Source organism: Corvus kubaryi, unplaced genomic scaffold (assembly GCF_017639235.1).
Source record: "Corvus kubaryi isolate FWS band 111438036 unplaced genomic scaffold, C.kubaryi_AGA036_p1.0 67, whole genome shotgun sequence".
NCBI lineage: Eukaryota > Metazoa > Chordata > Aves > Passeriformes > Corvidae > Corvus > Corvus kubaryi.
This window is the reverse complement of record NW_024582055.1, coordinates 5,455,645-5,483,105: the sequence shown is the minus strand read 5'-3', so window position 1 is coordinate 5,483,105 and position 27,461 is coordinate 5,455,645. Positions and strand designations below refer to the sequence as shown.

The following is a 27,461-nucleotide window of genomic DNA, read 5'->3' as shown; positions in this document are numbered from 1 at the left end:
CTCCTCGTAGCACTGGCAGTAACAAACTTTAAGAGCACTGGTATCCTTGGGCATTTTTATTTGCTGTTCTCTCTCAATTTTTAAAATAAGCGTGCTTGGTTTTAAGACTTACTCATGTCATGGAAAAAAAGATAACCATGACACATTTAAAATGCATCAAAGAGTGTTGGGCTACACTGGCACTTGGTGGAGCAGATAGGTATAGAAATGAGCAGATATCTTTATCAATAACTTACTTTCTCTAGGCCTTAATTTCATGTGATGTTATTTACTTGCATTTTTTTAAACTGAGATTCCTGTGTGAATTGACTGCCCTGAAAGAAAATATAAGACTGAACCCCAGTGCCCGCTTCCACCCCAAAGAGTCTTAGCTGCAGTGACGTGGAATAATATGTCAAGTTTATTTGTTTGGATGTAAATTTGAAATTTGGGGGGTGAATCTATGCTGTCTCACTTAAGTTGGTTTTTTTTTTTTGTTTTTTTTCTTAAAATGAACTTCTTCAGAGGAAGGAAGGAGGGGGTGAAGAATAGCAATGAAAATTGTCTGGGTTGTTAAAATGAGTCAGTTGTATTTTTTGCTTGTCCTCTGGTGACCAGATTTTCGTTTTTCTCCTTGGCCTCATGGAATGTTTTTATTTATGTATCTTATTAGTTTTGGATGTTCTGTACAAGGGGAAACCTGAACTACAAACTTTTTTTCTCTCTTGTTATTGTATTAAGAGCCTGGGTATTGGATGCAGGTGCTCCGACTCTGCCGTAATTGGCACTTTATGGAGAGACACCAGCTGTACTGCTTCACAGGGGACATATTATATCTCTTCACACGTTGTATATATTGTAGGAAATACAGAATTCCTGTCATTGTCAGAAACTTTGCATGTCTGTGTCTACCAGTGCCTCTGCAGTAAAAAAAGACAACAATCTGCTGAAAGTTAAAACCACGTCTATTTTCAGAAATGGCTTATCCCTTTTATTGTCCTTTCATGTAGCACTAATTGATGTTTTGTTTGGTTAAATATAGAAGAGACTTAACAAATGTTTGTCTTTTTTTGGTCATGCAAGGTGAACTGGTGGGGTATGAACTGCCTCATTTGTTTTGGAACACATGGCAACAGATACCGCATATCTGGATGTGTGTATACCTGTATGTAAAATTATACTCATCGTGTAATAGTATACAAAAAAAAAAATTTAACATTTTCAGTCACAGAACAGGGTTGGAAGCAGAAGCAATAAAACCCTAAATTATATTAGGCTTTAAAAGGCATAATTATACAGTGGGGAAACCATCCTGCTTCTGGGCATCTTACACAACGGGGGCTGCAGTTGCTCTCTGGGGAATGCCTGGGAGACGCCAACAGTACCACTCAGTCCTGCCTGAGGAATAGTGATGTATTGATGTGTGAGTAGGTGGGACTTGTGTGGCTTTTGAGAGATTGATTTATAGGAGGAAACTAGGAATTAGTATCAAGATTTATGGATACTGTATGTGAGTGATTTGTCCAAACAAAGGAGAGGGTAAAAGCTCTGCCTGCGTTTGGAAAGTGTGATTGCTGAAGGGAACAAATAACTATTGAGTGTCACAGGGAATGTTTGTTCCATATCAAGAAAAATGCAGGTGTCTGGCATCTTGCTACATGGAAAAATAGGGTTCCAATGGAAGTTAAAGCAATCTTATCAGGCTGCTTTAAAAGTTTTGAAGATACTGTCCTGATAATAGAGAAGCGGGCAAGGTTGGGGATGTCTTGTGAGCTGATTTAACGTGTTCTTAAATGTTCATTGTCCTTGCTCCTCTGTGGTTTAGAAATGTGTTCAGATCACTGTATGGACATTTGGATGTTTTGCCCTGCTAGCTTTACATCTGGGAACATGGGAACAAAGCTTGTTCCATTCTGTCTTTTAGAGCAGATATGGTTTATATTCTATCTGTGGCTGTCAAATCCCCTTTTTTGTGCTCTCTCATCAGAAGTGTCTTGCATGTTCTTTGACATAGTTCAGGCCCAGCACTGAGACACTCTTTTGAACATAATTTCCTTTCCAGTGCTGCAGTGTGTTTGTGTGTGGTAGACTCTGTTTGAGAACAAGCCTACCTATTTCCATGTTTTTTTGTTTTGCTAGGTTTGTACGCCCTGCGGAGAGCGCTGGGGAAGAGGCCCAACCTGTTGGACACCGAGGTGGTTGGGTCAGTGATGATTGCTTTCAATGACTTCCTGCAGGGGATGAATGATGTCAGGCCCAGTGCCATGAGGGAGGTGGCAATTGATGTGCCAAAAGTAAGTTGTTTTGTGCAATGCTGTGGCAACATTGTCAGAGCCATGTTAAGAGAGGAATTTTATGGAGTGGAAGCCTCAAGTTACTGGTTAATGTTGTGCACTATCTTTCCGTTTGTGTGTTTATTTAATTATAATTTTGAAGAACCATTTGCAGAAGCTTAAGTTCCTAATGCTTCAGGAAGAGTTTGTAGTGCAGGAGCATATCTCCTGATCTGTGGTTTTATATGCTGAGTGGCTTAATGGAGTATATACATCTTCAGATATATGTTCAAGGAAGGTCCTGAACAACTGTGAAGCCTTTTGGGAAGCAGACACAAACTAAAGCAATAAACTACTGTTAGCATTTGTAACCACAGTGTGTTGAAACAAAACTGTGAAGAGTTTGCTCTGATTTTTATGTGAATGTGGCCTGAATGTCCTTATATGGTTTTAAGTGAAGGCAGAAGTCAGTGCTGTAGTCAGATTATCACTGCCAAGCATTCACCTGTCAGTGACTGTCATTACATGAACAGTTCATTTGGTGGTGCCAGGTTCATCTTTACCCTGCTCACTGCCCTCTTAATTACATATTATAGCAGTTTAGTAGCAGACCCAACATAAATTGGGCTGGGGAACTGATCTGGTTTAAGGCAACTCTGATCTATGTTAAGAAGTTTGAGCAAAAGAATTTTGTATTTTATCTGACTAAATCCTGATTATGTGAGCAGTTGTGCTGGTGTTTCTCAGCAGCTCCCCAAGCCCTAGAAGAAAACATTTATGTTTCATTGCATGAAAATGAGTCATTTGGGAATTAGATTGCATAACTGTAGACCCTTATTCCCAAACTTATAGGAATGGGAAATAAAATCTGTGAACCGGATGCTGCACGCAGCCAGCTCGGATGTCACACTTGGCTTGTTAAGAGTCCATGCTGTGCAGAGTGGAATTGCCTGGGCTGGCCCCAGACAGCTTTTCCTGGAAATGGTGTCGTGGCACCAATATCCTCAAGGCTAAGTGGTTCTGCTGAGAGCCAGAGTTACTGATTCTTGCCTTGCTCATTGTGCTACTGGCTCGTGGGCTCAGGTTGTTAGCCCTGTGCTGTGCCTCTCAGGCACACCAGCCCCTTTGGAGCCAGGTGGAATGCTGCTGAACGGCACAATACAGGCAGGTAGAAGCAAGGTCTTGAGGTACTGAAGGAAGTCTGTTCTCAGTCCTGGTCAACCTACTCCTCAGGCTCCTGTGTCCACTAAACCATCCTGCCGGTGGCTTCCTTCACTGTCATTTGATTTTTTTTGATAAACACCCACTGAGTCATTGGAATACTACTGAAATTCATTCCTTTAGTAACAACATAGTGGAGATTTGTTTTTGTGCTGACAGGACCTGCATTTCCACAAAGTAATGCATATTCTCTAATGATGTAGGGTAAATTTCAAACCGTCTGCTTGGTGCCTGGGTGAGTTTAAAGTAGAACTCAAAAGTACTGGGTGCAACAGATTTTGTGTCCTCCCATATCACCTACCAAAGGAAGGGATTTTGGAACTAGATGATCTTTAGGGTCCATTCCATCTCAAAACATTCTGTGAATGCTATAATCTTAAAAAATCCTTGTGAAAAATAACTTCAAACACTACATAAATCATAAGATGTGAGATTTTTTCACAAAGAGAAGACAGGAATTTGAGCTACATTAATAATACCAGCTTTTCAGCTTTAGCTTTTTTTTGCAGGTATATACTTGGCGGCCCCCTTGGTGGGGATGGGACTTTTGGCCTCTGTAGTAACTTAAAAGTAAAACCATTGATATACATGAGATTTTTTTGACTTATAGCTTCATTTTTCAGATGGTGGGGCTTCTTCATATTTCACTGCTTTGCAGTAGCCACATGCCAATCAAATGACAAGAGTTCAAAGTAACTTCTGAATAAAGCCACAAGTCCTTCCTCTTGTGTCTGGATTGTGTGTTGGCTGTGACCAAGGCAAATGTAAAATCCTTGCTGCCTGGTTCTGTGTGCATCTTACCTTCCATTTTTACAGAGCCTTTTTTGAACTTTGATGTGTGTTATAACCTTTTTAGAAGGCTGCTTTTTCTGCAGCAGGGATTCAGGAGAGAGGGGATGCACATTATAAATCAGGAAGTTAATACTGCTGTTCTTTGGAGAGTTGCACTGCAGTTGCCGTTCCTCCCTCTCCTATGGGTTTTTCTGAAACTTTTTTTCAGAGAGTGCTGTGCGTTTTGCTTGCCTCTTTCACTCCCTTTACTGTAATTCAACACTCAGATTTGTGTCTTTGCAGCCAAAAGGTTCTGGATGAGACATCCTTTGCCTGTCTGCTTTATTTCTTTATTACTGGTGCTTAATAACCTCTGGGGAGCTGCTGCTCTGCATTGAGCTCTGAGCTCTGTTGACCTGGGGAGAGCTAAAGATTACAGCAGTAATGAAATCTTGGTGTCTTACACGCTGTAGCAGAGAGCTGGCTTTTTATGTGTGAGCCCAGCCCCAAGGCTAATCTTTAAAGCCATTTCCACAGTGACAGAACATCACACCTCATTGCTGGTGCTGCAAGACTTCTCCTTTGAGTTCCTGTGCAGGTGAGAGCAGTGTAAATATTGCTAGTGGACTGTTCCCCCCACCCCCCCCCCCCCCACACTTAGCTCTCTCCTTTTGAAATGAGGAAATACAAATTTGTTCTGCTTAGAACTTCACCAGAATGTGAAGGTAGAGGTTTATTAGCTATTTTTGCTTTTAATACTTTTGCCTCACCAATTCCACACCTTGCACTGTAGGAATTTAAAATGTAAGCGAAGTCAGAATAAGTCTCCAGATTGCTGAAAACAACCTTCATGTAAGGTGGCCCTACTTCACCTTTTCTATACAATCCTGTCACTTGTGCTGGTGTTAAATTACATGTAGTGGGTCTAAAAAAAAATCACTTGAATAATGCCTCAGAAGGCTTACACAATAGACTGAATATTTAAGAGGGTAAAAATAACATTTAAGTGTTTTCTCCCTGGCTTTTTATATGTATGTGAGGTACTGCTAATAGATCTTGCTGAAAGTTATAGGGAATTCCTGATGGCCTAATTAATTTTAAGATGTTCTTGTTCATGTTTGTCAAAATCTTTGTCTAGATAGAAAGACATGATGATAGGAATGACTAGTCCGTGCTTTACCAGGTATGAGTAAGGATTGATCTTGAAAAAAGGAGAAAAAGCCTATGTTTTCATCTTCCCTAAAAAAAGTTGCCTAAGAGTGCCAAGATTTAGTTCTGTGCAGTTTACAAAGCTCCTAGATAGAATCAGGGGTTGTAGGGATAGGTAGTACATCTTTTAAAATGAAATTTAAACCCCACTATTTCATATCATAAACTTGTTGTGTTTGCTGGTTGCTCTCTGCTGTCTTTGTAATTTTCTTCTACATCAAAGTCTGACAATCGAGAAATTTTATTTGGTTTGAAGTTTGGTTGGTCTTAAACAAAAGTGCTTGCACCACATCTAAATGCACTTTCTCATCCACTTCAATAGCAGACTGAATTACCTTTTTCAGGGACTGTCTGCTTCTAGTTTCCACTCCTTGTCCTGTCATCAGGAGAAAATAAGGACAAGCCAAGGGTGACACCAGTTTTCAGCTCAGGTGAAAGGCAATACCTTGCCTCTCAGTAACACTTGCTTGCCTTTCACATGGAACTGACTTTCCAGAGCTGAAGGATGATTTATGTTGAGCAAATTTATGGAAGTGTATTTTAAGGCAGAAGATCACTTGATTTAGGTGTGCCTTGACATGTTTAATATTTGAGGTGGATGGGAGTGGATGGTGACTGGAGAAAGAGCAGTCTGAGGAGATGTGGGGAAAAGTCTCAGGCTTGTTGACAGTGATGTAGGAAGAGGTGTAGCAGGTTTTAGATCTGCCTGCTGGTTTGGGTAGGACATATTACATGCCTCTATGTGTTTCTGACAAGCCTGTCTTGTGCTTCTTATTTAATAAAGACTTTTTGAAGAAGTGACTCGTTAAAAACAGCTTCATGAAACAACCAGTACACATACTACAGAGCATCTTTGATTTATTTGGTTTTTTTTAATAGTTCTGCTCCATAGTCTGAATTCAACAAAGTGCTCTGTTCTGCAGGTATCTTGGTCAGACATAGGAGGACTAGAAGATGTCAAGCTGAAGTTGAAGCAGGCAGTTGAATGGCCTCTCAAACATCCCGAGTCCTTCATCCGAATGGGGATCCAGCCTCCCAAAGGTGTCCTGCTTTATGGACCTCCTGGGTGCTCAAAAACCATGATAGCAAAAGCTTTGGCTCATGAAAGTGGCCTCAACTTCTTGGCAGTGAAGGTAGGCCATTCAGACTCATATTTTCTTAACTCCTGCGTAACAATTGGTAGTTTACCAGTTTCCAGCATTAAAATCCAGTAGCTCATGGTGTTTTTGATCTCTCTATATGCTCCAGCAAACACCTTGTAAATATAAAGTAAGGTTTATGTTTCCTTATGAAAAGGAGTAATGCTTTCTCGTATGCCGTTAAAAAATTGTTATTTATTTTATCGCAGCACAGATGTTTGATGGACAGGTAAGCTGTGGAGTGGCATCTTAAATATTGGCATTGTTTAAAGTCTTTCTAAAAGTGGCAACAATACTTACACTGCAATTAAAGCAGGAAAGGGAAAAGTGACTGGATAGTGGGTAGCCGCTCTTACTGGAATAATTACTTGCGTGCATGAAAGTATTATCATCTAATCTCTTACATTCCTTTTCATTCCTCAGGAAGGTCACTTTCTTTATCTCACTGTTCATGTTTCGTTGCAGATTTTTCTTGTCCTATTTGCCTTTTTTTACGGGGAAATAGTTCTACTTCATCAGTTTTCAGAAAGCTTGCGAAGTCACTTATATCTTGAATACTCTGGGATAAATGGGATATTCTCTCAGCGTTAAGAAACACTAAGTATAGAAAAATTTTGGATTTTGTTGCCTATGAATCAGTGTAATTGATCACTGTGGGTTGTATGGAAAACACATGAATAGGAGTTATTTAATAATAATACTGAGCTTCACTGCATAGGAAAGAAAAAAAAAGATAGCAGAGTGATTCCACATGGGGCAGTCCTGCAGCTGTGTCAGAATGTTAATGAAGTGCAAGAAAAAACATTTGTTTAAGTATTTTAAAAGTATCTCCTTCTCTACAGTAAGATCACGTCCCCTTCTCTGTTGACCATCTTTTTGCTCACAAAGCCTCCTGTGTTAGCTCCTGCACAGCTTCCTCCTCCTCCCATCCTTTCACGCGCACTGTAGCTGTAGCTGCGGATCGTCTCTGGGAGCTGAGGCAGTTGTGTTGACCCTGAAACCAGCAGCGCTTCACTGCCCGGGCTCAGTGGGATTGCAGACAGCCCTCTGGGTCATGGTCACATCAACAAGGGCAGCCTTGGAAACCTCAGCCCTTAAGAAACACTACCTTTACTGCCTCTTCCATAAAGACAAAGTAGTTCTTTGTGCTCCAGAGTTACTGGTAAACAAGGTAACCTTTTCCTCCTCCTCTGCTTAAAAGAAAACATTCCTCTTTGTCTCACCCCAAGCACTGGTGCCCCAGAGGGTGGGGGGAAAAAAAGGTAGCAGTCTGGGAAAAAAGCCCCAGTTAAAAATGGATGTTGTTGCTATCTTGTATCCCTCAATCATAGCACCGTCAGACATTTTTACTGATGCAGGTAATTGTCCAAAGTGAAGGGTGGCTCATGCTGACCAGGAGGTATCTGAAGGTGCAATGATGGGAAATGCTTGTGTACAGTAATGCAGCGTTTTTCCATGGTGGAGTTCTGCATGTGCAATGTCCTCCATTATTGACAAGCTGCAGCAGAAGTGTCTGGCTCGAGGAAACGGCCTGTGATTCCCTGTTGGTTTAAATCTCTTGGCCTGAAACTGGTCAAATATTCAATGTACAGATGTTTCAAGAAGCACATCTCTGGAGCATGTCCAGCCTTGGACATGTTGACTCCCGGAAGGGAACATAGCCTACTTTCTCTAACTTCACATTTGTTTCCTGGACAGAAAAAGGCAACATCCATCATGTACCAAATGTATTAAACATTGTCTGTAGCACTTTTTCAAGCACAACAGGCATGAATTAATTTCCACTGCAACTGTTCCTGCAATAAATCCAAAGTAGATTAATATGTGAGGTTTTGGTTTGTTTTGTTGGGGTTTTTTTGAGAGGGGATTTTTCTTTTCTTGCTTATAGCCCTATTAATTTTTTTGTTCTCTACATTATGTCTCGGATGTCCATCCCTGGAACTGATATCAGGCATTTTGAAATGAAAGTGCAATTCTTGATAATTAACTTTTCAGACTTGCGTTTTCCTCCCAGTCTCTCCTGCCTCGAATAAATAATGCTGATGAAAAGTGTCTGCTGTACAGCTTGTAGGATACTCTTTTGGGACAGTGCAGGGGGCAGAGGTTCTTGGGCCCTTCTGGAGCAGGGGCTGCAGGCAGGAGGCACAGCTCTAGCTGTTGGAGCCTGCTGCTGGATGCTGTCTCTCCCTTTGTCTGAAGGCTGAGAGGAAATAGATTCTGTTACATGCAGTGCTTGCTCGGTCCAGTGAATTTTGGAAGGCTGGACCTATTGTGTCTGCACACTACATTTAAGAGCCACGGGCACAGTAAGTCCCAACTCCCGCAAGTGCTGAATGTACTGTCCTTGTCTGAGTTGGCTGTCCTGCGTCAGTGCAGCAGGTATTGCCCCAGCCCAGCCTGCCTCCAAGAAGGCTTTGTTTGGACAGCTGACTGTTCAGTGAGATGTTTCAGCTGGGTTATGAGCAAACTGTTAAAATGTGACCTTTCCATCTGTCTTGGGCATGGGGAGCTGTCACAAGGCAGCCTCTGGCCCACGTCTGACTGGCCTCTCATGAGGTTTGGAAGATGGGCAGAGTCTCGATGTCATTTCTGGGCAGAGGAGCTGAAGAAAATAATGTGATAACAGATGTTTGACGTTGCATCCTGTTCTCTCCTGAAATCTATTGTGAGGTTTGAATGGTTAGTGTTACAATGAATGTGGTGCTTTTGTAAACATGCTCTTTGATACTTGGCCAAAACCTTTTTATAGCTGTATTTTCACCAAGATTGGCGACCTTTTGCTTTTCCAGAGCAAAGCAGCTCGTTGGTTGGTTTGTTTTGCAAAGCAATCTTGCATATAATTCATAAGGGGAATAGTTTATTTTTGTTCCTTCTCTTGACTTTCTTTGTCTCTAATACAATGTATCTGCTAAATTTACTGGGGAGGAGGTTGTCAACTACTTTCCAGGGGATGGCTCTTCCTGCTCCTTTCTGCCAACCCCTTTTTCTGAATCTCTTGTAGCATTGAGGCTTTTCAGGGTTTGAATGGTCATCTGGATTATTCCCCCCTCCCAAACCTCTGTTACAGAAAAGGCAACTGAATTGTTCTCAACTTCTTGGAGATTTTTCAGTGTTTTGCAGCTATGGATACAAGCAAATGTAAGATTGCATGAAGGAATGAATTAGGATAATTTTTTTATTCTGCAGGATTGGACGTCAGTCTTAACTTATCAATATTTTTTGATCTGACTGACCACTTATTTTAGTCAGCCTTCTCTGCATTTTTGTCCTTCTTCACAATCCCTTTGTGCTTTCTCCAAAGTGTGTAATTTTCTTCTGAAATGTGTTTTATGCATTTTTTGTTCTAGTAAGAAAAACCCCTTGTATACAGGTATTGGACCTATCCACATGAATATGATGGGGATACAATTTCCAGCTTCTGCCAGGCTGATGACACCTTGCTGCTATATACAACCTGTCTCTCCGACATTTTTGCTTTAGATGTCATCTAGCTTTCTGAAACTGAACAGAAAGGAAATTAAACCCTTTGTCACTGTATTCCGTCTTTTGACTATTTATGTGGTAGGTATTTCTGTGGACTGTTTTGACAGTTCCTGCACTTAGGGTCAGCTTTGACTAGCTGTTTTTTTGAGCTATATTTTTATGAGGATTTTTGTGGTGATATTATAAGAATATTTTTAGAGGAAGCTCACCTATCTTGCTGTAGGGCATAGATAATTATCTCTGCATTTGTCTTGCATCTTAGTTTATTTAGATGTGTTATGACTGCCCTCTTGGATTTTTAATTTCTTAGTTTATTTTGTTTTTAGGAAATCCTTTGTCATTGTGTTGTGCTAAGAATCAAATGAGTATTACTTTTCCTTACAGATTTTCTGTTGCTTTTCTGGGAAGCAATTTGCAGAGAATCTCGTGGAATATTTTCCCCCCTCCTGTTATTGTGCTATTTAGGTCATTAACTTTAGTACCGAATAAGAAAACCATTGTGCTTTTTTTGGTTTTAACCTATTTCAGAATGAACACTGGAGTCTGCTCTTGTCAGGCTGAGTGAGACTATCAGGGTACCCACCCAGATAAACTCCATCGACCAGCTGTGATGGTCTGATCTGTGGAGACTTGGAGTTCTGTTTTTCTGTCCAACAAGCAGATTACCTGAGTTGATAAAATAGATAGCAAGAAAAATTATGTAACTTCTATATGCTTGTAAAGGTTTTGGGAGCATCATTTTTCCTCTTGCTGTTTAATTCTTTTTAACATTTGTCTGTTGAAAATCAAAAATAAGGCAAAACCTCACTTAGGGATAATGACAAAAACCAGCTTAAATTTAAATAAATTAAATCCCTTGGAGTTCAGCTAAGTGAGACACAGTAATTGTTGTAAACAGGATGAAGCAATACTTGAAAAAAAAACCCCACCACACAAAGAAAACCAAACCCACCTGTGACAGTAAGGAGTGTTTAAGGATGTCAGCACTGAGCAGACCACTGGTACAGATGATGGGAACTATACTGTTCTAAAACTTTAAATTAAACATTAGTAAGGAGCTCCAACTACAGTGTGATTAAAAAAAAAAAAAAAAAGATGAAAAGAAAAAAAGGGAAATATTCCTGACCTTTTATTTGCTGTTACTTAAGAGCTTGGGCTGAAGGAATCTTTTCTATTTTCAATTAGCAGTAATTACAAAAATATACACTGTTCCCAGGACTCTGACTTCACCTTGGCTTGGTTTAACTTCCTGTATCACCCAGCCGATGCTTTTGTACCACTCCCCGTGCTTGACATGTGCTTAAGCTTAGTTTGTCATCTGGGTCAATTATGTCAAAATATTTTCCAATTGAAGTTTCCTCTGCTTTTCCCTTCAGCTCTTGGCTGTGGCAACTCCAGCAGATTAATGAGGCTTGGAAAGGTCGACTGCATTGCTTTGTGAAGAGCTGTCACTGAGTTTTGGGGAGATAGCTTAGCCTTTTGATGGGGATTTCAGTGAGCAGAAGCCTGAAATAAGAAAGCTTGATGACTGTAAGTAGTTATAAGCAAAACATTTCAGATGATAAATGCAGAAGCATTGTGGTTTTATGAGAAACTTTGGCAAACATTTGATAAAATTTCTAAAAAGATCCACAGTAAGACATTTACAGTAACTTATTAGTTAATTAGCAGATAGTAAAAATAACTCTTTGAAATTTGACATTTTTTACAAGGGGTAACAAGTTGAGATACTTTGAAGAGTTCTTTTAATCCTGAAGCTATCTGCATATTTTACTCGACTAAAAATAAAAAGAAGTCATTCATCCATTCTCACCATAAGCTTACCAAAAGTCAATGTGCAAACAGAAATTTATTAAATATAATCCCCTGCCTCTGTTTCCTTGTCCCTTCTCAATTACCTTGCAAATTTAATTTTTATTAGCACTTAATTTCTCTCTCTCTCTCTCATCAAGTTACCAGTGATGGAATGGGATGTTGCTGGAGGTGTGAAGTCTCAGCAAATAGGTTTTGCAGGAGGGGTGGCTGATTTTGTGTGGTTTTGCTGTGGGATTTTTTGATCCCACGTGGATCCTGCCCTGATGGTGCCAAAGGCACTCTGAAGGCACTGGTGCATGCAGTGAGTGTAATTCAATGTTTCCACTCAGTTCATTCTGCAGTGCAAATCCTGGCTTCTGTCTTGTGTAAAGAAGCCTCAAAAGATTGTCACTGGAGTTTGCTGGTCAAGGCAAATGGCAAACAAGTGGATTCTGAGGCATGCCAGTAAAGAAAATTGGGTATTACAGTTGCCTTTGCAGTCTGACCATGTTGCTTATAGCAACTTCACTGCAAGGATTGGGGTTTTTGCCAGTTTTCCCCCTTAAATACTGTTAGAGCCCACAAGTACCTGCTGAAATTGAAGTTTTTCAAACCCCAGACAGGTGTCAACAAGTTTTTAAGGTCCTCTGGAATGCAAGGCAGAGGAAGTGATTAAAATGGTGCACGGTGCTCAGCCTGAGGTTTCCTTGTGCTGGGAGTGATGCAGATTAAATCTTTACCCAGCCCTGAAAGAGAAGAAGCAGGCTTTATTCTTAACAAGCAAATAGAATGCGTTTTCTGAGCAAATATTTTTCTGTGCACCGTAACCAATTACCAAATCACACACATACAGCCTCTGCCTTAGAAAGAGCCTTACTGTTAAAATAAAGGAAGTCTCAGTGTTTATCTTGTTAACTTGCTTCCCTGCAGCCGCCCTGAGTCATGTGGTGCTTTGGTTGGACTGTGGGAGGGATGAAATAGCATTTTGCCATGGAGATTACAGTGCCAAAAGACTCAATAACTAATTTCTGAGTCTCTTCAGTGTTGTTAGAATAGAGCATAAGGCTGAGAGAATTGGGATTGTTCAGTCTGGAGAAGACAGGGCTTAGGAGTGACCTAATTGTGGCTTTCCAGAACCTAAACAGAGCCTACAAGAAAGATGGAGAGAGGCTTTTTCCAAGAGCATGTAGTGATGGGGTAAGGGGGAATGGTTTTAAAATGGAACAGAGTAGATTTAGATTAGATAGATTAGGAAATGTTCTTTACTGTGAGGGTGGTGAGGCACAGGCACAGATTGCCCAGAGAAGTTGTGGATTACCCATCCCTGGAGTTCTCCAAGGCCGTGTCTGAGCGACCTGGTCTGGTGGAAGGTGTCCCTTCCCATGGCAGGGAGGTCGGAACTAAATGATCTTTAAGGACTCTTCCAACCCAGGCCATTCTGTGATTCTGTGACTTTATCTCACCTGCAGTGTCAAAACCGGAAAGACTAAAAAAAAAAAAGATGCTGGTTTTAACTCTGTGAAGGGTGTATTGGTGGGGTGGGATCAAGCTTTGCTCCTCTGAGCTGGATGTCTAAGCTTCTCCTGCCAGTCTGCAGAGAAATTAGCACTTTGCACCTTAGAGGTAAATGTCTGCCAGTCCAAGTAAGTTAATGTAAATGTCTAATTCAGATGCAGGTGTGCGAATGCGGGCTCTGAACATTACCCTAGGAACACATTGTGAACAGTAGAAAAGTAATTTTGGCACCTCCTGTCTCTCTTTTCTTGTTCTTTTCTGAGATTCACAGTACGGAGCTCAGTTTCTAGAGGCATCATTTGAAATCACATACTAATTATGACTGATACTTCCATGTGTGTTTGATCATTTCTGCTTTGAATATGGCAAAGATGGAATTGTGGATTATCTTGTAGTAATAATCTAGAGTAATAATCCATTGGATGTCATAAAACTCTCTAGTTGGATTTTTAGAACATAGGAATTGTACTCTGTGGCTAACATAGTTTAATGTGTCTGTGTAAAAGCCCAGAACCTCTATGTGAGGTTATCACACTATTTCTGAAGAGTCTAGACGGAGCTGTATGCTGGAGAAATCTGGAGCTGTGCCCATGTGACTCAGAAATCCTAAGTGCATAACTTGCCTGATTGCCAAAATAGTAAAAAAAAAAAAACAAAACTGTAAGAGAAGTCACTGTCTGAATTTCCTATGCAAGTGGTGGAAAAAATCTGCAAGTGGTCTTAAGCCCTGCTCAGAAAAATGACTGATACTCTTTAACTTCAGGGATAGCAGATGTCTCTCTTGCAGTTTAAAATCACTTTGAGAACTTCTGTCAGAACCATGTGTATACAAGCTTATCTCATGTTGCTGCATGTATGCAGGGGTTTTATCTTCTGCACAGTTAATCTTTCAAGAGTTGATTCTGATAATATTTTAAATGTAAGGAATTTTCTTTTTTTATTAAAATAAATAAATTAAAATTCACCAGACCATAAGCAAAGCAGAAGGTTTCATAATACAAGGGGATATATCTCATAAATGGGGATGGAATAGTCTTTAAGCAAAGCATGCCTGGAAATTCTCTCTATTTTGAGGCTGAATAAAAAAACCTCAGCAGTATCCAGTGGGCCTGAATTGGAATTTACTGTCAGTCTGGATTCTAGCTCACAAATACTTATGTGCATGGCTAAGCTACAACTACTTCTGCCAGTTTTCTGCTCCAAATCTTTTGCTGGTTTTGGAGTCACTGTGCAAATGACCACAAGAAACAGGTTTTGTTTCTTCATGTCTGTTTGTATGGAAGATGACTTGTTGCAGATGAGAACAGAGCTGTGTGGCATTAAACTAGCCCATTTGTTACTAGCACCTCTTGGTCAGTGTATCAACAGCTATAAAAAGCTTTTAAAAGAATCCTTATGCTCACCCCTGGGCCAGCAATGATCTTTCAACAAATGTCAGCTTGCTGACTAAGTTAAGCTCATGTTGTTTGATTTTTAAAGCATTTAGAAAAGCACTGAAATATAAAATAAAATCTCTCCTGGTATCTCTTCAGTGGCCGCCAAAGAAAGCCTGCTGAAGGTGAGCTTTGTGAAAATGAGAAGCTGTGTCAGCTGCCAGCAGGTGACTTTGTGGTGGTCTATAGACTGCCTGTCCTGTGGATTTATTTTTCAAATAAGAACTGCCATCAATCTGAGCTAAAGGACAGCACAGGTGCAGACAGGGTAAGGCAGAGGCTCAGCTCAGGTGGGACCAGAGCTCACCCAGTTCGGTTGCTACCTCCAACTGCTTTGAACATTTGTAGTTTTTGTGGTTTTCAGTGTCTGTGTGAGATGAATTGTACAGAGATTCCTCCTCTTCTGTGTGTGCTTTGTCTTACTTTGGAGCTTCTTCCTTTCTTGCCATGTATAATACGGATTCCGAGCTGCTCGCAATAAAAACTGTGACACTCAAATGCAGTTCTGGTATCTCTCATGAATGGTGAATTAAAAGACTTCCAAATCAATTTCCATGAAAATTCTCCACAAAGAGGCACAGGTCATTAACATGTAGTGGTCTTTCAGCTGCAATTGCTGCTTAATGGAGAGAAAAATGGAGAAAAACTTCATGTCAAAGCTTACAGCAAAAAGCATTCAAAATAATTCTCTTTGGAAACATTTTAAACAGTATTTATTGCTTTGATGTTGCCTTCATCATATTTTAATGCTTAATTAAAAATAAAACTCCAAGCATCTGAAATTATATTGTACCTTAGAGCTCAAATAGAGTAGTTTTGGGTTTAAGCTGTTGTTTTGGGGGTTTTTTTGGTTTTTTTTTTTGGGGTTTTTTTTTGGGTTTTTTGTGGTTTTTTTTGTTTTGTTTTATTTTGTTTTTTTGCTGAGGCAAAAGAAAGTGTCAGGCTGTTTGATGTTGGGTCATAGGAGAGGAGCACCTGGTGGGCACTGATGTGTGTGATGTTGGTTTCCATGGGAATACTGATGTGAATGAAGATTACTTATGGGAATAAGGGCATGAAAGAGAAAGTCCACAGGCTCCAAGGAAAAGTTAGTGAGAGAAATCTGTAATTGTGGGTAGAGTCTGCAGCAGTTTCTCAGTGTAACAGGGAGCTGAATGGAAAGAGAGGACTCTGCTCTTGTTCCTTAAGGATTTGTCAGGGCTGTGCTATCGGATTGCTCATCTGCCCTGCTCGTGATGAATGGCGAGGGCCCGGGGCAGCTGAGCTGTGTTGGAGCTGCAGCCTGTTGCTCACTAACTGCTGCACACACTTCATGGGCGGTGTCAACAGCAGCAAAAGGCGCTGTGTTTCTCTCTCTCGCCTTGTTTTTGCTTTCTCTCTTTCCCGCATTCCTTGGTTTTGTGTCTGAATAATTCTGTTTCCGTGCAAGTACCCACTAGACTTCAGTTTTGCAGTCGTTGGAGGCCTCCAGCTGACACTTCAGCTACCACAGCAGTTGCTTTAAGGGTGGATATTGCTGAAAGGAAGCAATGCTAATTGTATCATTTACCTTTCCTACAGACAAGGCACACAGTGCTGGCACTATCAACCCTTATACTGTGGCTTTGGCCCGTGTGGTGCTCTAGGTCTGCCTGCTGCACTGTCTCACCTGGTCCTTTGGATAATGGACAACTCTTTTTGCAAACAAGTAAATTAAAATGGTGGCTATGCCTGGATGCTTTGCTGATATCAGATAACTTGTGCTTTGCTTTTCAGAGGATATGTTTTTCTTCCCCCATTAGCACAGGTGTTTTCCAGTGTCAAGGTAAAGTCAGTGCATTAACTGTTACTGCAGGAATGAAAATGAGCATGGAGAGGGGAGACTGCACAAACCAGTGTGCTGCATTTTTAGAGTGATGAATTTGTGTTCCATTCACCAGCCTGGGAACAAAGTCCAGATGGTCCCGTTCAAAGAGGGGTTGTAACAGAGGCTCTGTCACTGCTAGTGCATAAATGTGTGTCTGCCACACATTCTTAATTGTGACATACCTGCTGTTTAAAGCTGCCTTGTGCTCTGGGCTGAGTGTTACCTGAAGATACCCACAGCTGGGAGAGGGTGGGTCAGCTTTCTGATTGTGAAGAATGGATGTTGTTTCCTCTGGGGAAATTACAAGGACACCTGTTGTTCCCTGGTAAATAGATTGAAGCCACTGGCTCTTTTCGTTCAGGGCAGCAGATAATCATCCTTGGTTGTGGCTGCAGGTCAATGGTGATGCAAACCAGGCTGAAGTCAATGAGACATTACCAATCCCAGGAGAAGCTGAGGCCCATTAGGAAGCATTATTTAAGCAGCCTATCCTACAGGATATAGCAGAACAGAAAATACTCTGAGAATTTGCCATTGTTTTACTTTTCATAATTGTAAGTACTTGTTCAAGACTCCAGTGCTGACCCTGTGGTCTCCAGTCTGTTCCTGGTGGACAGAGCTGTGAGGATAAACAGGCACCACAGCAGCTGGCGCTCGTAATCCTGCTTGGCAGCCTCGGCAGAGGAGCAGGAGTGTGAATGAGCTCAGACACTGAACAGCTTCCTCGCTAGGGATGGGTTTCAGGTGTGCTGCTGTGGAGCTTCTTGCTTCACCTGCAGAGTGCCAAGTTCAAGGAAGTGCTGTTAAACATTGGTTTAAGTCACTGTTGTGGTGCTTGGTTGGACAGGATGCACATTGAGAGTGCAAGTAAATGCTTTACTGTGATTTGGCCTTCTGGCTGATTTGCAGCCCCTTGGTGCTGTTGTTGAACGCTTTTAAGAACCTCCAAGCATTTTTTTTTTTTTTGGGTTAATTCCATTTCTCATGAAGGTACTGGGAAAGTACTAAGATGAGAGGACTAACCAACGTGCATAGGTACTAAAATAAATGGAGAAAACTTGGTTAAGGTAGAGGGTAAGTAAAAATGCACCCATAAGACCTGCAAATGACAAAATCTCAGAATTTTTTGTAACAGAGCATGACCAGTGTAGCACTGGCAGATGGTTTCAGGCATTTTGTGTACAAATGTATCATGCTTAATTATTTTCTATTTTGCAGGGGCCTGAGTTGATGAATAAATACGTTGGTGAGTCTGAACGAGCAGTGAGAGAGGTGAGAAAGGGCAAGCTATGGATAATGTTAGATGCTAAACTTTCTTGGCTTTCTTATTCTTCTCTGCTTATGAGGTACCTTTAAACTTTCTGAAAAACTCCTTCTGGTGTAAGTTTAAAAAAGAAAAGAAAAAAGTGAAGCAGCAGGGATATTTAGCTTTCTCCTGCATCAGCCTAGTGATTCATGACAAATTTGGGATCCTGTAGCAGCTTTTACTGCAAGCCTGTATCATGAAAAACTTATAAAAATCTGTTTTCAAGTGAAACCAACCCAAAGGAAGACAGGACTGATGTCTTTTATGTGAAGCTCTGTAGCTCTTGAGGTGTGCAGGCGGTGATAGTGTACTGTAAACAGCTTCCATCCCTTAAAACTGGGTGTTTCATTGTTGTTTTTTTGTAGATCTTCAGGAAAGCCAGAGCAGTGTCTCCTTCAATTCTTTTCTTTGATGAAATAGATGGCTTGGCAGTTGAAAGGGGAAAGTAAGTAATTCTGTTACAAAAATAACAGACATTATTTCCTGATAAATTACTCTTACACTGTACAATCACAGATTTATTTACCTTTCTAGAATTATTTTATTAAACATATTCGTTCTTTATACAGAAGTGTAATGTGTGACTTTTACTAAAGCCTGTTTAACTTGGCATAAACAGGTAAGCTGGTGGAGTTCCTCCTTTCTCATCTCATTAGCCTGAATGATTCTACTGGTTCTCATGCTCTTTGGCTCTTTTCTGTGGTTTTACCTTTCATTTCCAGTAACTTAACTCCTTTCTTTTCCCAGGGTTGTTGCACTGGCCTAATTTGGTGTCTCCATCAAGCAAACAATATGATCATAAGCTACATAAAACAAATTTCCAAGGAGACTACTCATATACATAAATTTACACCTGCATTTAAACATTTTGCCAGACTGGGAAAAACTTCATGAAAAGAATCTGAAACACTTGTGTCCTTTCATGTGTGACATTAAGAAGGGATTATTGTGCAAACACCTAGTATTATTTTTTTTTTATATCCTGCTTTGTGATGATTCCAAGAGATGTTTAGCTCATGTCTGAAGTAGGATTATTGCAGTTTTTCGTTGCTACTATAGCATTTAAGACTTGACAGGCTTTGTAAGTGGACTTTCTTGTGGGATACCTTCTTGTAAATGTTAAAACTGCTACTTGCTGTTGCAGTAAATACTTCTATGCTGTTTTATTTTGTATGAAAAGCTACCAAATTGGTGCATTAGAAAGTATTTGTCCAGTTGCAAGGTGCGTCAAAACTTGAACATTTTTCTGGAAAAAAAGCTCCCTCAACATCCTTACACATTCCTTTGTATTGCAAGAAGGGCATTTGTATCTTCAGAAAAGGATAACAGGTGTCATTTTGCTGTTTCAGTGACACAAATAAATTATTTGTGTCACAGGAGGTGGCATCACGTGTATCATAGAACTGCCCTGTGAAGCTGCTAAGAAATGAATGTTCTTGCTGTTGGAAATGCAAAATCTGATGGAAGATGTTTTCCTCAGCATCCTTCTCGCATGAAATGTATGCAGCTGTGAAATTTGTGAGTGGTATGCACCGAAACGCCTGCCTGCTTATTACAACAGAGAAATTGCAAAATTGTTTGCTTGAATCAAGCCAGTGGAGGGGAAAAAAATATCATCCCCTGCTGCAATTGTTAATGTGTATAGCTTTCAGAACTAGTACTTCATCAAGATCAAACCTCTTGGAAGATTAAGCCATAACACATTTTAAGCAGTCTTTTCACACAGTGCCCTGGAGGTGTTGAGTTTGTTTGTTTGTTTGCTTTATTCTTTTAGGGAGTAAACAGCTTGATTTTACCTTACCTGGAACTATCCATGGGGGGTAGTAGGCCTGGCACAGCTTGCTGAAGAATGTGGTGTGACCTGCTGCAGTTGTGTTGTGCTGGAGACATCTGGTTTTGGAGCTTTAAAAAGAACAGGGTGGGACACACAAATATTTCATTGTCAAATCTGAACCAGATGGGAGGTAAAATATGTAGCAGAGTTCTCATAAAATTCATCTGAAATTAAATGGTGTAGGAAACCAGACAAGGCACTTATTAGAAATGGCCCTTTTTTACAGGCTGACTTTGCACAGTAGGAATTTGCAAATGCACTGGAGATGCTAACGATTTGTGGCCTCTGGAGATCCATTTCCTGTTCTATTACTGACCATGCTGAAGTTTTCAAGGAAACACCTGTTTATATTGTCTCCCCATTCCCTCTGTTGGCTGAATTAGTTTTCTTTGCCTTGGCAGTGAAAAACATTCTGTGATACAGCTTCGTAAGAGGTTTTTCCTCTTGGTTTAAATCTTTGTTAGGATGCTGTGGGCTTTGTGCACCATGTGCCACATTCCGTATCTCCTGGGTAGGCAAACTCTCCTGATCCTACCAGGACATGTCCAGAGACACAGAGAAGCTGAAACTGTTAAGTTCAAGAGTAATTTCACATATAATTCTGATTAGAAATACAGATGTGAAATAACCTTGAGTAAATCACTTAATGCTTTTGTTCTTCAAAGCACCGTGCCAAGTGTTCGTTAACCCATTATTTAGCTTTGACTAAAGCTTGTGGGTTTAAAACAGAAGTGTTTTGCTCCCAACCTTCTGTAGAGATCACAAGACTATCCCTTCTCAGCAGCAGGCACATATGAGCTAACAGCCTTTGTAAATAATGAGGGTACAGGTAGATCAAGAAAGCTGAGAAATTTTCTTGTTTGGACCATTCATTACAATGTCTCCTTTGCATCAGGTAGTGGATTCTGTCACTGCACAAGCCATTACTCCATGGCAAGCACTGTGGCTGCACTCGGTTATGCCACAGTGTTTTATTTATTACACATTCCCAAGCCATCATTCATTCCATAATTGTAATACATCTAACACACTACCTAATGTAACTGTCTCATGTAGCAGTTTTGTTGTACAAAATGTATTTGTGTGTTTATTGGTTAGAACAAGTAATACTTTGAAGTCAGCAAAAATTATATTAATTGACCTTGCGTATTGTCAAAATGTATTATTTGGAAAAGATTCTTTCTTATCCCACCTGCCTAGAAGTTCCGTATGTTTTATTGATACAAACTAAGCTCCTGGATTTTTTTTCTTGTCTGTCCACAACCGCCCTATTTTGCTTGTAGGCAACCCCCCAATACATATTAATCAAGGAATTAAGACTGTGGGCTGGATACATACCAGTGTTGAAGACAGTTTATGAAAATATAATCCTGCAGCTCTGCAGAAAAACAGTTCAGTGTAAGGAGCAATTGCTCGAGAAAAAAATCTGATTATCCTTGATGCAAGAAGTCAAGAGGGTGATTCTGAATAGATTTGGGTTTCCAGTGTGATGGTGAAGACATAAAGATACTTTGAGCTGTGTTGATTTCTGCGTTTTGTTCTGTGACTCTGAGCTTCTAATGCTCATGGAGGATTTTTCCATCGCTTTCTGATTTATGTTGAGATGTTAAGAGTAAGTTTAGAGAGAACTGAAAATTAAGAAGTAGTGGCTCAGTGGCCTGACCCTAGAGAAAGAGGGAGGCATTCACCATGTCTGACTCTAAAGAACAAATTATAAACCTGCAGCAGAAAAGATGGTAGAAAGAGGTGTCACAGTGAGGTTTGAAGAGGAGAAATGATTGAGAAAGGAAAAACTTCTGCAGTCGTGCACCAGGAGAGGTGAACCATGGGATGCATGGAGCCTTTTCCACTTCTCCATGGTTCTAATTAGCATTTACTTTCACCAGCAGATTATAACTTTTTCTTTTTTTTCTCCATACTTTTGAAAGATGCAGTTATGACTTTTAGTAGGACAGATTGCACTGAAGCAGGACTGGTTCAGATACAGCAGTTTGAGCAGGAAAGTTTGCCTCAGAGTAATCCCATGCTTGCACAAAGCTTGGGAGGCTTTACAAATTGCACAGCTGTAGAGAGTTATGGGTATTTGTTACCCTCAGTATCCTGACCATGTAAAACCTAATTCTTCTGGCCATTAGGGGTTGCCAAGAGGGAAATGGCTTGGTAATTAGACTTGAAAGTGATGAATGAATGTGGGTCTGTGTAAATGCAGTGCAGACAGTCTGTTTGCTGAACTTCAGAAATCTCCGTGCTTTGGAAATGGAACATTGTTTATATAAGTAGGATTTTTAGGATTTTTGGGCAAGAGACATCCTTTTCTTGTTTTTCAGAAGCAAAGCATTTCCCCTTTAACTGCAAATCTCTATAACGTAGGATAGGAAATGCTGTAGACTGCTGTAAAAGACACTGATAAATTCTATTTTCCAAGGGGGAAAAAAAAAGACCAGGGACAAAGTCAGTACCTTGCATTTGACTTGTGGAGGCCAAAAGTTGGTAGATGGATGTTGCTAACCTTTTCAGACTGAGGGTAGAAGTGACAAACTGAAGGGTCTTTTGTGCTAATTCCCTTAAACTACAACATGATGATGCTTTTTTGGGGAAAGTACGTTATCCTGTATGCTGGGGGGAGGACAGATAGATTCCTAAGCCACAATTTAAAATAGTCAGAACCACTGAAAAACACCCTGTTTTCACTTTAGGTATTAAAATCTTTGCAATCTTAACTTCTGAGGCTCTTGAGCTTTTAGATGAAGCTGTGAGGTACAGCAGCTTTGCTTCTGTACTGTGCCACCTCTGCCTTGAACAGGGACAGTGATAAATCTCTTTTTAAACCAAGATATCTTTCTGGAATATTTTAGCTCATATTTATTTATCCTCCACACTTACCATTGTATTTTAGTGCCTGTGCAAATTCCCTGGTGCAATGGGCAGCCTCTGTCATGAAGGAGGTTAGTGTGTTGCATCCAGTAATGAAACCCCTGGGCTGGACCCTGCAGGGATACAGCCAAGTGACAGTAGATAGGATAGAGGTTCTTGGCAGGAATCCACCTTGCACAGGGTAAATGAGCACTAGTGAAGCTGGAGGAGGTATTGTCCCCCTAATGTTTCTCATGCAAAGACAGAAGAACGTGAACAAAGTATACCTGGAAGAAATGGGGTTTCCCTCTGCCATGATTGTTGTGAGGAAGCCAGTTCTTGTTCAGCTCAGATAAAGAACCTTGTGTTTCTGGCCTCTGTTGGCACTGGTGCCCCTGAATTGGGGAGCATCAGCTGATTCCCTGCAATATCTGAGCTGTGTTTGCACATGGTGGAGAATTGAGGCATTCTAAACTTTTTTGACTGCTGTATGAATTCTTTAAAGTTTTGGAATTTGGTATCCAAACAAATATTGTCTGGGGAAAAAAGCTGCATGCCTGGTGCCAGCTTTTTATTTTAGGCCCAGCTGTCTTCAGTGGTGAAAGAGGAAAGTTTTGAAACAATTATATTGTACAGTAAAGCTTGTGATTGGTTTTGAAAGAGCAATTTTAACAAATAGCATTACCCATAGTTTGGGTGTGTATACAATAAATGTCTGCATCCCTTTAATTTTAAACTAAACTTGTTAGTGCTTGTGGCTATCAAGAATCCTTTATCACAATGTGTTTCTTCCTTTTTGTTTACAAACCCAAATAATGGGTAACTTTCCAGCCTGCATTATAATTAAGATAATTTGAAGTCAATAGAGACTTTCATTGACATCAGTGAAAGCAGGACTGGATACAAAACCGCTTTTCTTGAAGACATCATTTTAATGATATGCAGGAGGAACATAATTGTAACTAAAATTTATAAACAGTGAACCTATTATACATAAATATTATTGTAATGAAATGAAATCCAGTCTAGTTAGTTACTTCTAGTTCTATAATGCTTCCAACTTAAACTGTATTTGCTTTCCTGGTAGACATGATTGATTACAGATTTAAACTTGATTAACTTCCAGGAATGCACAGCAGAGAAACGTTGAGAAAAACAGAATGAAGGGAAGTGGGAAATTTACTGGGCATCAGGTGTGTGCTTGGTTTGGGCTTGTTTTTTTATTTTGTTTTATTGCCTTCTTTTTTTTAATGCAACATCAGCTTTAGCAGAATAAGAGAACTCATGATGTTAGCCTTCTTCCTGTGTCACCCAGACAGTGCCAGGGCCAGCTGGAAGTGTGGGCTAATGCCCATATTTCATGAATGTGCATCTGGAATTAGTTGCAAACAGATGAAAATGGGCGATGGATCATGACCTAGGTGCTCAGGGATTTGGAGATGGGCTTGGGGAAAGCCCTCTGGAAGAAAGCCTGTTGATTCCAAACCTGTCTCAAACTGGCTTCTTTCCTCCTTTTCTCTCCTTTCACTGTGTTTCATTTTTATGGGCCTACTTCATTAACTTTTGGAAGCTTCAATAATGAGAAATTTAGGCAAGTGGAAGAGGCTGCTTACACAGCCGTGAAGGATAATTAGGATGTGTCTGCAGCTGTCTACAGGCCATTTGTTTCAAAGTCACCTGCTGACAGCTGAGCACTGTTTCCTGTTTTCACAAAGCTCATCATCTTTTTAGGAATGCTTGCTTGCAAGCTGGAGGCCACTTAAGGAGTACTTGGAGTTCTTTTATTTTTCTGTGCTCTCCTAATGCCTTCAAAACCAAATTACATGAACGGCATTTAATCAGTGAATTGATGGTTGGCAAAACATCATTCTGCCATGGAGGTAACCATGAAGATAAATATTCTACCCAGACTGAATTTCCCAGACTTTGCCTAGGTTCCCTCTGGATATTTTCCTTCTGTGGTACTTGAATTTTGTGCTTGAGAAAACAGGGAAGATATGAAACAGTATAGTGGGTAATAGTTGATACAGGTGCGTACAGAATCCAACAGTATCTAATTGTAGGGTGCTGATGGAGGGAAGGGTTTAGGATCATCTTCTTGCAGGGTTTTTGTGATCACACAGGCAGGAAAATTCCCTGCTATGGGGAATGTTTTTCTCTGAGCACTGAAGCGGCTTGTGTACTAGTGTGGTTTGGGTTTTGTTTTTTTTTAATGAGTAGCAAAACTATATAAGTGATAATGTAAAAGATTTGCATGCTATATATCTTCGACTTTAATAACATCCAAGCCTGTGGTATCTGTAGTGGTCCAAATAACAATCATTGAAGTTGTGCCATTACATGATACAACATTCACAGAAGTAAATTTGGCCCAGTGTTTTAATATTGGACAAGCCTGCTTTTCCTGACTGGCATGCCAGTGTCCATTCTACTGGACAAAATGCCCCAGTGATGGAATTTTTGCATGAAATTTGATATCTGCGACCATCCTGCAGTTACTGTCTTTCTGGTAATGCTATTGGAGTAGATTATTTGCATTTTTTATTTTTTCAGATGCTGTGGAAAACTTTAACCTGCCAAAGCCAAATTTCACCCGAGCTCATGAGGGAGGGCAATAAAGGAGTGTGACAGTTAATTATGATCGCAGCAGCTGGATTGAAAAACTGGGCTTGGCAGGTGCTCCTTGCTGACAGGTTTCCCCTGCAAAGCCCTGACAGAAATGTCAGACTCAATAAAAATCCTTCAGGCTGTGCGAGAGAGGCGGCTCTCGCGTGGGAGTCTGCTGGCAGGGGGCTTCTGTATTTCAGGAACCTTTTAGCTCTGTAGTTCACGGAGAGGTGGAGAGTCCTGCCAGGAAGGTCTATTTCAACCTGTTCAAATTTTTTTGATACTGAGCATTTTGTCATGTCAATGAGTTTTACATTTGTTTTGATAGGAAATTATTTCCAGGGGTTTCACTGAAAGGGTTATTTGAAATGATACCACATCCACAAGTATTTTTAAAACGTATAAATTTTGAGTATGATTGCAATTCTTTTGTTAGGGGGGGAAAAATAATAAAGTCAGTTTTTATCCGTATGTAAATCTTGCCTGATGGGATGTTTTGGAAGAGAAGGTGGGCTTGACTCCATTCTCACAAAACCTGCATTATAGATTTCAGCTATGTGGCGATTAATCCGTCTGCAGTAATTTATCCTGGATAGTTCTCCTGAGGTCTGCCTCTTCGACCTCACAGCTCTGCCTGAGGTAGGGTCAGTTGTGCAGGAGAGGGGTCCTCCCAGACTACTTCTGCTTTTGCAGCTTCACAGTGGCTGTGATTTTAACAGCTCTCAAAATGTTATTGTGTGAAGATTTCCTGCATTTCCACGTCTACAGTTTAGCAGTGTAATTAAATTAAGGTCCTGATTCTGAAGCCAAGGTGTTCAGACAGTGCCACTGAAGTCAGTGGTGGGATGGAGAGTCACTGGTTCTCATTTATGAGATTTAAGTGGTGATGGAGACTTAAATATATTTTTCAGTGAAAATGATATCTGGTGTTGGAAAGCCAGTGAAGTGAGTATTTTTTCAGAAGTGTTCTAGATAGGTGATGCAAATGTATGTTTGCTTTAGCTCGCAGTGGTGATGCTTACAAATTTCATCATTTTGGTGATACCGCAGTGACTGCATTCTCAGACTGTTTTTAGTTTTCAAATATTAAAAAATCTGTTAGAAAAAGCTTGGGGGGAAAGAAAAGGAAGCTAAATAAGTAAAAATGTACAAAACAAGAATTAGCTGTCCAAGAAATGCCTATAGCAGGAAGGGTAACAGATTTAAATGTGATTTCGTACATCTGGTTATGTCTGGAAACAAAATCTTCTTGGCTGGAAGATCTGTATAAGCTAGTGAACTGTATGTACTCCTTGGTGCAGTGATAGGATGGATCTGTGGTTGCTTTTATATCCCCTGGAAGAAGTATGAGAGTGGTTTAAGGTGTCCAGGGGGAAATTTCAATGCCCACTGATACATGAATCCAGCTGGCTTGAACGGTCATTGGATAAAGCCAGAGGAGATAGAAATAAAAGCTGTGGAGAGCCCTCTCCTGCTGTATTGATTTTGGAGCTGGTGCTCTTGATCTCTCAGGTTTATCAGACAAAGGCAGAATTAATTCAAATTAATTGTGAGTCTTTTTTAAACTATAGAATACATGAGTTATTCTGCCAAAATGTGTATTGGGAATGCCTTTAGCCAACATAAAATACCAAGAGCAGGTTTGTCTTTCATACTCACCATGGATAGTCTTACCTGACAGCCTTCAGGAATCTTCTCTGAAGGTCAAGCTGAGTGCCTGTGCAGGAGTGCACTTGTGCTTTGTCTGAGACTGGTGGAACACTTGCAGGATTAGCTGGCATATCACATAGAGGAGGATTTCTGTCTCTAACTGATGTAATGACCTTCTCTACCTTTAAAAACTTCATTGAGGATTGTAAATAAAGTGAGGTTGGCAAAAAATTAAAATAACACATAGCCTAATGTATTTCATTAGGGCAACACAAGCAGTCACTTGAAATTCTCAGGCAGGCTCCTCTTTGCTCACACGTTTTTTATGTTGAAGGTATTTCTGGTTGGGGCACGGCTCCTACGTGCACACACCCGTGCACACACATGGCCCTGCGTGGATTATGTGAGGGGCTTAGCTCTGGCTGCCTGGATTTGCAGGCAGTGTGTTGACAGGAAATTAGTTTGTACCAGGACGTGCCTTTGGAGGCCATTTCCAGGCAGTTGTGATGACATCAACGTGTGGAGGTCAGGTGGAGGCGGGGGGGGGC

The 27,461-nt window shown here is 40.6% G+C and overlaps 1 protein-coding gene across 3 annotated transcripts in view; it reads left to right on the top strand.

The window, feature by feature from the left end:
* SPATA5 (spermatogenesis associated 5) overlaps window positions 1-27,461 on the top strand; it is a 165,229-nt gene that overhangs the window by 18,169 nt on the left and 119,599 nt on the right. For all 3 annotated transcript variants that reach the window (XM_042048493.1, XM_042048494.1, XM_042048495.1), the window contains exons 10-13: window positions 2,119-2,273; window positions 6,377-6,586; window positions 17,882-17,935; window positions 18,335-18,414. In XM_042048493.1, coding sequence (XP_041904427.1) covers window positions 2,119-2,273; window positions 6,377-6,586; window positions 17,882-17,935; window positions 18,335-18,414 — 499 coding nt within the window. The remainder of the gene's footprint in view (window positions 1-2,118; window positions 2,274-6,376; window positions 6,587-17,881; window positions 17,936-18,334; window positions 18,415-27,461) is intronic.